This window comes from Amblyomma americanum, chromosome 1, assembly GCF_052857255.1.
Source record: "Amblyomma americanum isolate KBUSLIRL-KWMA chromosome 1, ASM5285725v1, whole genome shotgun sequence".
Lineage (NCBI taxonomy): Eukaryota > Metazoa > Arthropoda > Arachnida > Ixodida > Ixodidae > Amblyomma > Amblyomma americanum.
Window position 1 is genome coordinate 234,877,743 of NC_135497.1, and position 11,807 is coordinate 234,889,549.

The 11,807-nt window shown below is 49.2% G+C and overlaps 1 protein-coding gene across 6 annotated transcripts in view; it reads right to left on the reverse strand.

Annotated features, from left to right (window-relative positions):
• Positions 1–11,442, reverse strand: part of Zasp52 (Z band alternatively spliced PDZ-motif protein 52) — a 74,067-nt gene extending 62,625 nt beyond the window's left edge. For 5 of the 6 annotated variants that reach the window (XM_077648738.1, XM_077648737.1, XM_077648736.1 and 2 more), the window contains exon 1: positions 10,594–11,267. In XM_077648738.1, the coding sequence (XP_077504864.1) occupies positions 10,594–10,701 (108 nt within the window). In that variant the 5' untranslated portion in view covers positions 10,702–11,267. Of the gene's footprint in view, positions 1–10,593 lie in introns of all 6 variants that reach the window. The other variant, XM_077648734.1, reaches the window with a different exon arrangement.
• Between the last annotated feature and the right edge of the window lie 365 nt (positions 11,443–11,807).

Here is an 11,807-nt window from a genome sequence, read left to right on the forward strand (position 1 = left end):
GCGCTTAACGTCCCTTTCGTCGTGGAGACCAAAGCAAAGGACGCGCCTTGTTAATCAATCACGGCTGCATGTATAAACAGAGCGTGTAAACAAGTGAGCGCACAGGAAAACGCTGCTGCAGACGCTTTGCATACTGCACACCACGGCAAGTCCCTTAATCCGCGGCCGCTGTATGGTCTAAAGTGGGGAGAATTTTGTGGAAACTTTAGGGGGCTTCTGCTAAGTTTACATTAACGTGCACCTGGCTCTCCTTCTAGTTTATGCCGTTAGTGGGTTTGCACGAAAAAGTGGGATTTTTTTCTGTACTTCTAACATCTCGACGCAAGGAACCGTGGACCATTTGAGAGTTCAGAGCTCTCTATGCGACAAATAAACCCTGCGCGACAAACGATCCCTGCGATGTAAGCTCGGGAGTGATTGATGTTGAGGCGTGCGGAAGGACGTACAGAGAAAGAGGGTTTGATTAATCTCCTCGAAGCTCTATACAGGAAGGAGAATGAGCACATGCTGACCACTGCATTTATGTTCTCATAATAACTAAGGCATTCTTGTCATATTCACAACTTATTCGCACGTTACTCTCCGCGCGCAACAGCGAAGGAAAGAAATGCAACATTTTTTTTTTTTTTCTGCCAGGCTTTCAAGCCTGTATAGGGCTCTGCGTTGCGCAACGAACCCGCCGCCGACGTCGCCGCCCGTCCCGTGCCTAGTACGCGTAATCGTGCGAACAAAAGCGCCTATTGGCGCCGCGGGCTTCATTAATGTGGCCGCGCGCCGCATCGCAATGCGCGCCGCACCGCCTAATTAGCAATAATTGCCGCGACCCTGAAAGTTTTCTCATGTTACGCATTACAGCCGTTCGTGCGCGCCCACACCGGGCAGTGCGCGCGGTTCTCGCGGATGGACACCCGAAACCCGCGTTGCGCGCAGCAGCTTCGCAGTCAGACGGGCGCGGAATTCCACTGGTTATGGGATACACAACGCAATCCCGGCTGGCACTCGCAGTGGAAACTAATACGCTTGGAGAGGAAACGACGCACTTGATGTCACGTTCTCTGCTGTCAGAAGGTAAAGTATGTGCGTGGAAGTCGAAAAAAAAAGTAACTGCTAAGCACGTCGAAAGGAGAGATAACATTATTATACGTCCCAGGTGCGAGTGTTTCGTTAGTCCGAAGCATTTGCGCAGATAACGAGCGTATTGCTTGCAAAACGGCGTTGTGACAGACGCGGAGAGGCGAAGCTGGATAACTTCCACCTCGAAGTCACATTGCCTTTCGCCTCACTGCGTCCAAAAGCTAAACGTCACGCCTGGAAACTGTTCGGTTCGTTCCTTTCGAGACAGCACTTGGGGGAACCCAGAACAAAAGAAGAAGTCTCCGCTCTCTACGTTCCCCTCGGACCTTGCCCAGAGATAACCGCACATCAGGGTGTCTCCTGTGGGAATCGCGCAGCGGCCATTTGGAGCCGTCCGCCGGCAGATTAGGCCTCATTACGCGCATGTATGCGCTAAGCCTCGTGCGAAGAGGCGACCTCGAACGGTCGGAGCCTTCGCTTGAGCGACGCGGCGCCGCGGGTGCCTAAGCTTATAGTGACTTGCAAGCGAAGGAGATATGGCTCGTGTACCAGTGCGAAGATGGCCTAAAAGCAGCAACGCAACTGATACATAGCTTATGCAAAATGACGTCATATTTCTGGGCGTTATGAGCTGATCCAGGTATCGGTTCAATGCCTTCCCCGGTGAAAGCTGATAGCGAACACTTTTGCTTAACGTTGTTTCGTTTTTCGCTTGCTGCGCTTCGTGGCTGTTCCATCGAGTCGCTGTTGAACTAAAATGTTCGAAAGCGGTAACTTAAGCACGCGTACGCAATCATTTAACCTTCGGTATTTGCTAGACGTGTTTCCCGTTTTCCAACTACACACATCAATAGCTTGACGGTAATATGAAAACTGACTATTTGGTAAATGTTAAGCAAACATAAGGCTGGGGAGGGACGCAGGAATACAGGCGAAATCCGGGTCTCGCAGTACTCTGCCCTCATTTTGCTGCTTAGGGCGGCAGTCGAGTCGAAAATATGCGTTCCCAGGGCTGTATTTCTCAGTCCTAGATGCACTGCAACATTTAACGAATCATCAGTGCTGTTAATTGTTATTCTCTAACATCTACACGATTGGACCCTCCCAGCTCGTAGCGATGCAACACAAACACATTCAGGGTCAGCGCTGCTTTCCGTTTTTTCACAAAGTCCAATGGACACAAGAGCTAATTGTGTAGTACCTCCTCGGCGCCAAGCGTTTTCTCTACCAGAGCATCGCCAATGATGACTGCTCACAATTTTATTTTCTCAACAGGCAGCCCTTTATCTCTTGGCACGGTAATGAACGACCTGTGCCGCGCTTGCAGCTCTGGAAAAGCCAAATTTTATGAGGTTCGCACGGACGCAAGCAGAAAACACAGCATGGCCGCTAAACTCTGCTAGTATTTTCGGGGTGTTTGTGAAGCTCTCCCGCTATGTTTACATGTCCCCCTTGCCAGCTTTCTCGAAGTCTGTCTCGCCTCTCCTTCCCCCTTCCCTTTTTTTCTTTTAATTCCTAACTTAATTGTTATCTTTTGCCGCCTTTAATCTCACTATCTTTCTCTCTCTCTCTATCTCTGGCACGGAAACAAACATTCTGGCTTATTTAGGAGCCACTGACAATCCAACACACATTTGGATCCAAACCTGTAGTCGACATTGATATACTGCGCGCTGGCTGCGGGTGGCGCATGCGCTACGACGATGTCACATGCGACGCGGTGAGAGAGAAGGGGGGGCTCTTCAGCGTAAGCTTTTGTTTTGCGTTTGCGTGTGTGTTCTGGTGCCGAGACGACAGAGACAGAGGAGAAGGCCGCGTTGAAGGGTCGCGCCACTCGGCGGAGGCCCGCCCGAAAATAAACAGGGACGAGGCGGCGGCGTCCCGCTCCGTGTTTTGCGACGTGCCCTTTTGCACTGCCGCGCCAACTTGGAAGCGGACCCCTGTTGGGGAATGCGCGAAGATCCGCGATGGCGCAGTTGTGTTCCCGGGGGCCCTCGTATACGGCGCCACGAGCGAGTACAGAGCTCTGACGGTTGGGCTCTCTGCCGCTTCGCGCGTTTTTCCGCGGACGTCAGTCGACCGCGGCGAGAGCGGAATCAGCTATTCCTCTTGATTGGCTGCGCTAAGTTCTCCTTGACCAGAAACCAACGCGCGATGGAAAAAGAAGCAAGTTTTTTTCGACAACAACCGCGAACGCTAATCGAAAGTGCGGCTCTTGTCAGTTTGGGCACACGTTTGCACTAACACGCCGTGCCAGCTAGAGCATTGCTCACAAACGAGCGGAACGCTGGTCTTTCCGTTAACTCAAGCGATAGCGATATGCCGAAGGATAAACTCAAAATCAATCTGATGGCGTTCGTTGGGCATCTTTCGTCGTATCATCGCGAGAGTTTCGCGGTTTATTCCTACAGACGAGTGCCTCCATTCCGGAATAACGTTGTTTGCAGTACGTTCCCAGAAAATAAAAGGGAAATCTACAGGCCGCCTCTAGACAAAGGGCGCGGATTTCAAATTATTTCCGGCTCCTCGTTTCCCGACGCGAAGCGAAGTCTGCATGCAAATTAAGCGAGAAGCCTTCGCTTACTGGCAGTGTGGTGATGACTCCGCAGTGATGTTGCAACCTCTTTCAACATAAGCCCGAACGCTAAGAATGTCTTCCACGTCACGCACATGGTAGTTTGGATGCGAGTGGCTCGCAGATAACTTGCCTTCGCTCATTTGCTTCCCTGCACCGAACTTTATTGCTTTGCGGCGTCTTTTTCGTTTCTTTGCTTTTTTTATAATCGTTATTTATCTTGCGAAACGCTTCCCTCCAAGTACTTTGCGAACATTTCACCACGCCTGTCATGCGTTGCCTTTTTCTTTTTCCTTTTCGGTATGTACAGGCGTACGGTGAAGTGCAGTGGTCGCGTGTGGGCTCCGTTTTCCGCGCATCTTGAAACCGGTTTCAATGAAGCTCCACTCGGAGGGATTGAGTGAAAGCGGCGGTTTTAAGCTAGCGCACTATTTATTTTCCTCCGTCTTTGTGACTCACTGAGCCGATGGAATTTCCTATCGTCGCAATGCTTCTGTTTTCTTCGGACCGAGCAAAAAGACGACCTGGCGACACAGGACGCTGAGTCACCAGTGATGTCCATCCTTCGGCACCAATAGGCCTTAAGCCGGCATGAAAACGCCCAGCCTGCTTTGCCGTCAGCGCGAATGAAGAAGTAATATTGCAGGGCAAACATAATCCTGAGCCCATGTGTGCTTTTTATTTTTATTTTTTCACTTTTGTTTTGTCCCAAGAATTAGCTCGATTAAAGTACAGCCCGAATCCTTCGGTCAGAAAACAAAAATAAATACGATTATTTTGCTTTGAGCGTGCAGCTTAGTGGCAAAGCGTTATTGTAGAAGCAGCGAATAACACCAAGCAATGTCATGCCTACATCGAATTTGTCGCTTTTTTCGAACGTACTGTACGCGAAGAAAACAATGCGGAAAGAAGCACGAGCCGAAGCTTGCAGTTAGAGAATAATGGCGCATTCCAATCGGCGATCCGGAGCAGGTTTCCTTGCACCGCGGACCAAAAAGCGTGCTTCAGTAGGCTTTTTGGATTCAAATCCAGAGTTATTATGGGCCGAGACAGATTCTGTGCTCCTTCGTGGATTCCGCGTTCTGCTTCAGGCCGCCGACTGGAACACTCCTTGAGGGCTGCCTTTGGCTATGCTGGAGCGGGGCATCCTTCGACACTTTTCCTTCCCGGGGACCACATTGCTGCCCCTCCTGCGTCATTGACCCAATTATCTAAAAATTATGATGATGAGGAGGAATTTTTATGGCACAGGGGCAGCTTTGGCCAAAGAGCGCGATGGCACAAGGTATTTTTCTTTACACAGGATGAGGTCGAATTCCCATTGTACACGCATTTCTCCCCATACCAGCACAGGGGTAAGCTTGCACCCGTTGTATCACCGGCGGGCACCCAGCGGCACGGGGGATCGAACCTCGCACCTCCTGCATGCGAGGCGAATGCTCAAACCACAAGGCCACCGCATTGGTATGATCAGAGAATCAAGGAAGACATCTACCATTTAACTTATTAAATAAAGGGACCAAGCATTCACGATGAGCACGAGCTAAGGGAACATGAGAAACACACAGCAGTGAGCTTCGAAAATTCGTGCTCGTTGTCGGGCTATATGCTAGGCTAAGCGAAGAAGCCGGACAAAAATCGTGACAAAATTGCTTGACGCTATAGCTCCCTTTCTTAACCCCCTTTTTCTAACATCCCTTTGTGAAAGACTAAAAAATATGGCGCCACTTGAAATAAATACTGGGACCTGATGTAAAATAAGGGCTGTTGCAGAACGTCATTATATATATATATATATATATATATATATATATATATATATATATATATATATATATATATATATATATATATATATATATATATATATATTGATCGACCCTAGTCGGAAACAGGAAGAACCTCGAACTCTGCCCCAAAGTCGTGTGCACGGTTGCCCGGAAGAGGAAAGGGGATGGTCATGGCCTCCGGTCGTTTCCCTACCTTTCCAGTTTTTATTGACACAGCGACTAAGAGGAGAGCCCTTTCACCCCACAACCTGGCATTTTAAGCGCTTATGGTCCTGCCTGTGGCAGAGCACTGTACGAAACGCCATGGACCCGAGCTTTGATGCTAACCTGCTTGCGTCGCTCACTGTGGCAGAGAAAGGAGTGCTCTTCGAGAAAACAATTATTTAGTATGCAAACGATTGTGCAGCAGGCAGGGGTTGTTAGCAGAAAGCAATTCAAACTGGTGTTTGATTGGCTGGCTTAAAATCGATATCTTAGCCACTTAACAACGAAAATTCTGCTACGTTGACATGAAAGGGTCCGAATGCGTACGAGAAAAACACGAAAATTCGAGGCTACACGTCGGCAGCGTTGTTACCTTGCTTAGTAAGAGAGCGCTCGGAGAAACTAGTCTAGCATATTCCCGTGTTTTTCTCCTTTCTGCGTTGTTCTCCTTAGGCAGCACTGCTAAAGCATTGTTTTTCCACTGCTGTCAGACTTGTGCTGGTAATGTGTTGAGGGAAATTTGATTTCATGTGCCTAGTTTGCCTGCTTCAAGCCGCCTGTTTACACTACCTGCTGCCTTCGAAGCTCTTACACCTGGCATATCTTGCAGCGAAGTTGGCAGAAAGCATCTGCTACTTTTCAATGTCGAGAAAAGACTAAACCGTCTGTTGGAGGCAGGAAATGGGAGAGCTGCTGTAGTACTACGCTCTTGCGAGAAACAAGAAGAAATACAGAGGACTAACTTCCCATGCTAAAATTTTCATAAATGGCCCATCGGTATTGCTGTAAAGGTTCTAATTACTGGCTTTCTCATCCCAAGAATATTCTGCCATTTGTGGCACTACTGTCGATGAAAAGATCGGCTAGATCTGGATATTGGGGCGAGAACTCCGGCAGACTATGTCACTTCCATACTTCAACCTGACAATGACATTTATCTCTGAGCTCTTTCTGTGTTAGGTTAGGCTAGAGCACATCTCGTGTTGCGTGCATGAGCTCTTCATGTGGTAGTATACGTGCAATGATTAGTTTGAGAATTTTAAAACGAACTGAGCTACACGTTGTATGCCAGTAGTGGCCTTTCGCGCGAAGGTAACATGTACATTACTATCGTTGACTATTTGGCATTTACGATTGCTCGACTTGTTCTATGCGGCGAACGGCGCTGAATTGGTCTGTCTGGACGTGTGCCATGGAAACCACTGCGAAAACATGGTGCTAGCAGTGTTCAAGAGCATTTCATGAGACGCAGATGACTTTGCAACTCCACAAGCTATATGTATGTATGTATGTATGTATGTATGTATGTATGTATGTATGTATGTATGTATGTATGTATGTATGTATGTATGTATGTATGTATGTATGTATGTATGTATGTATGTATGTATGTATGTATGTATGTATGTATGTATGTATGTATGTATGTATGTATGTATGTATGTATGTATGTATGTATGTATGTATGTATGTATGTATGTATGTATGTATGTATGTATGTTTATGGTTTATGGGGGATTTAACGTCCCAAAGCGACTCAGGCTATGAGAGACGGCGTAGTGAAGGGCTCCGGAAATTTCGACCACCTGGGGTTCTTTTACGTGCTCTGACATCGCACAGCACACGGGCCTCTAGAATTTCGCCTCCATCGAAATTGGACCGCCGCGGCCGGGATCGAACCCGCGTCTTTCGGGCCGGCAGCCGAGCGCCATAACCACTCAGCCACCGCGGCGGCGGCGGCGGCTGTATGTATGTATGTATGTATGTATGTATGTATGTATGTATGTATGTATGTATGTATGTATGTATGTATGTATGTATGTATGTATGTATGTATGTATGTATGTATGTATGTATGTATGTATGTATGTATGTATGTATGTATGTATGTATGTATGTATGTATGTATGTATGTATGTATGTATGTATGTATGTATGTATGTATGTATGTATGTATGTATGTATGTATGTATGTATGTACAGGTGTCGAGTTATCAGTTTCCTTTTATTTATCGACTACATAATTTTTATATTAAAAAGCACTAACCAGTTTTGTACATTTCCCAATGCAAATTTTCCTGCTCCACTTTTGTTTCATTTTCGCTTAGAAAAAGAAAGATTTGTCATTAATAAAATAAAATTCAGGGACGTGAGGCGACAATGCCCATGGGGCCAACTTCTTATTGTTCGCTTCTAATATTAGCTAATTTGTAGCGGCGTGCAGGCGTTAACACAAAAGAAAACTTTATAAGAAAATCCAATGTAATTTAAAGGCAAAATCTACAGCGCTCTCCTGCCGCACTTCGGTTGCAGCGCCACAGCCTTCGCGGGCTCGCGGCGTAAAAAAGCTCCCCAAGCTTCTTGTCGAGCATGAGCGGTTCAGTTGCTGGCAGTTGCGTCCATCAAGCGAATACGGAGCACCCAGATACAGAGCTTCGAAACTGGGTCAAAGGGCACACAAACCTTTCCGAGCGCTCTAATCGGAGTCTTTATCGGCCCCAGAACTCCAGATATGCTCACTTATCTGCACCGGAGCACGAAATGTCATTCTGAGAATAAACCTGCTGGCCTCATCGAAGCTGCCTCGCCTACACTTTCCAGCCACCTCTCTTTGCCCCTCTATATATCGGCGCACTAATTGTTCCCTGTGCATTGTTTTCTTATCATATCGAAGCTGTACTCCATTACACTGCGCGTCAATCCGCTCTCCCATGCAGCCGAGCGTCTCGTACGAGCATGTCCCACATTACCTCGCCTGTGATTCTGTTTTTTTTTTTTTTCACAAAGCGATGAGCGTGATATCAGGGGCAGAGATGTGGCAGTTGTATTCTGTCAGTTCACCCAACTGGAACAAATCATTTAGAGGCGCGCAAATGAGCAATGAACGAATTTTTGTCAGTAGCTGCCAGACCAGTGCATGCACGACCGAGTAGTCGTCAAGCCGCCTGATTGTGCTGCTGCGGGCGCCACGATGTTCTGCACGCTCGAGGGAGTGTCCCTCTGTTCTATTCTCGTGCGCCTCTAGAACCTCAAGGGCGTCACTTAACAGCCTCGCCACAGGGTCCAATCACTGTCGCAGTGGCCTGGAAAGTTTCTGACACAGATGGCGCACAGCTCACATGCGCTTCCGGCTTCATCAGTGTTTAAGATACTCGAGGCGTCACGTGGGGCTAGCGCTGCTAAATGCCAGCGAAAAGTGTAAGCGCCAGTTTACGCTAGAGTACGAGGCGGTCTGGATGTAACGAATACCTCCGACCCTCCTTCCTCTTTTTAACCCTCCCTGAGTCACTGGGAACTAGAAAATTCCGAATTCAATGCGGACTTCAGTACTTGCAGGTAATCAGAGAAGCATGTGAGCTTAATGTAAGCCAGCAGACAATTTCAATATCCAGAAGTTTTCAAGCACCGAACGGATGTGAAGTGGCTTTGATTAACGTGGCGTCACCTCCACGCATCGCCGAGTGCACGACGGCTCGCTTTGTGGAAGCTGTCTATGCCTCGGAATAGGCATGGTCTGGAACACGCCATCTGCCTAAGGTTTGTCTCGCACACGATCCGTGGCTGGTAGGTTAACGACAGCGATTTTTATCCCTAATATTTTCAGCGACCTCAAAAAATTAATACCAGCCAGATGAATTCATTAGGCACTAAACGCGCAGTACCATAGGTTTCGCGGAAAACGAGATGAAGGGAGAATGAATATCCGCGTTGCGTTCCCATGACGGAAAACTGCAGTATTCAAAGACCGTAAATCACTCACAAGATGGCATGGAAGCCTCCCCTTGGCGATGCGCCAATACAAACGGGTGGGAAAGACTTTAGCGGGAGCACCTCGCTCTGCAACCTCCTGGTAAGTGTATATATTTGGCCTGAGTTATCTTTAAAATAACTGCAGATGGATTATCTTCCTTTGTGGCGCTTCCATTTTTTTTGTCGGAGTGTACCTTATCAGAAAGATGGGAGCTCTCGATCGGGTAAAATTTGAAGCAGTCGAATAAGGAGCTTTATTCGGGACACGTTCATAAGAAGGTTTCTCAAAATGCTCCTGGCCGAGGCGGAAGCAACACAAAGAAGAAGCGATTGGGATGGGTTAACACAAAAGAAAAATAGAGAAAACCCTGCCCATTAGTAAGAATGGACTGCCACATATTGCAGACTTTGTTCAGTATCTTAAACAATATGCCCTTCATGCCAGGTGACTGAAATGGGAACGCCCTCGCCCACGATTAGTTTAGAAACGTTTCAAAATGGATTCCTACAAGAAGCATTAATTCAGTTTACATAATATGTATACGACAAACATTGCATGGATGTATGCGGTGAAACAGAGTCAGAACCTCGCTGGGAGCAGCCATTGTGTAGACTGCTGCCGAAATATCTTTCTGCGCTCCAAGCGCGATAAACGAATACCGATCAGCTGCCGTCGTTACTCACCGAGCAAACCTGGCGCTTTAACAGCTGATACGGACGCCACACATCTTTGCTTCTTTCAGTGATATGAGGCTGGCAGCATTGAGCGCAAAACGGTACTCCTCCGCGTTGTCTAGACTAAAAGTGACAATTGCCGCAAACGAAGCTCAAATGTCAGACGCGTCATTTGAACTCGTGTTGCGACGCGCCCAAGAACCATACAGCAGGACACACCATCCTCGCGTTTTTTTTTTTTTCTCTCTCGTGTTCCCGTCTGTTAAGCGCACAGAGGGCACACGCGTCCTCTGAGAAATTGCACAAGGGCGTTCTGAATTTAGCGCCCGCTGTCCGAGCCAAGCGGTCGGTCCGCCGTGCACGGCGGGAAAGACGAACGCCAGGCTCGGCTGCGGGGATACCTCCCGGCTCCTGGTTGATTTCAGGTAAAACAGACTGCCTCGGTTTCTCGGAACGCACAGTCGGTCAGCCGGGGGGCGGCCTCCGGATGTTATTCGGATCTGCGAAGAACAAAGTCCCACTTACCCGTTGAATGGAGAGCGGGTATCCAAAGTCTTTGCCGCCGGCGAGCCGGAAGCCCCACGAGGTGCCATCTCCACGCTGGAGCTTCACCGTTATCACCGACTCGTTCATGACGCCCAAGTCTCTTTCTTTTCTTTCCTGGGCCTTGTTTAGCAGTCCTCCCGTGCGCTCTCTATTGTCAGTCGAGTATTCTCGCCGGAGACTCCTGGTGTTGGACCACCTCTGCTTGTTTCGATGTCCGGCAGGCGAGTCAGTTGCCTACTCCGCACTTCGGCGTGTGTTTACTCTGTACCTTGTTTGTTTTCGCCGCAACGCGCACCGTCTCGTTCGGTAGCCGCGCCTCTCCTCCGCTGAAGCAGAGGAAATAAGTTAATCTCGGGACCGAGGAGTGGCTTCAAAGGGTTGTCGCCGCGCTCGCAACTCGGACGGCATCAAATCGATTACACGCCGGGTCGCCTAAAAAGTTTTCGCCGCTGCTCTTTTTCGCGCCGCCGTTGGTGCGTGCGTGCGGGTGCGCGCTACTGCCGTCGCTCCTCCCAGAGGGGGACTCGCTTCTCGGGGGCGTCGGTGGAGAGAGCGCGGCCGCCTGCGGACTGGATTGAATCCCTCGCCGCGCTGAGCTGAACGGGGCGGCTCGCCGGCCGGACGGTCGGCGCGCGCGAGGCGCGAGGGGCAACGGCGTCCCGTGTGCAAAAGCCACTGACGTCAAGCTTTTCTGCCGCCTTGTCGCCGCTTAAGAGAGCGCCGCTGCGAGGGGGGGCAACGCGAACCCATGCGCGCGGCAGCCCCGCGCTCTCATAAACGCACAAGAGCCGGGCCAGCCCCGCGAAGGGCCGGGCGCACCACGCGCAGACGACCCGCGCCCGGTGAGGCAAGCCACGGGCACCAGGCCGCGGTGCACACGCCACGTCCACGGACGGGCCCCACCGGCGGGGAAAAGGAAACGGCGCGAGGTGAACGCAACGCTGTGACGTCGTTAGCGGTTACCACTTTTTCAGTGAATAAAAAACAACTGCAGACCTGTGTAATGGTTGCTGAGCGTGATGCTGTACTTGTTTAGTTCACGATTCCGCCATCAGAATATTCGCGGTGTGTTCACCGACCTTCGCGATCAATTGTGAAAAAAAAAAAATGCATTGGATTATCTTTGTGAGAATTCTCAACAAATGGTGGGTGCCATTAACGTGTCCTCATATCCTCTCGGTTGGCTGAGATTT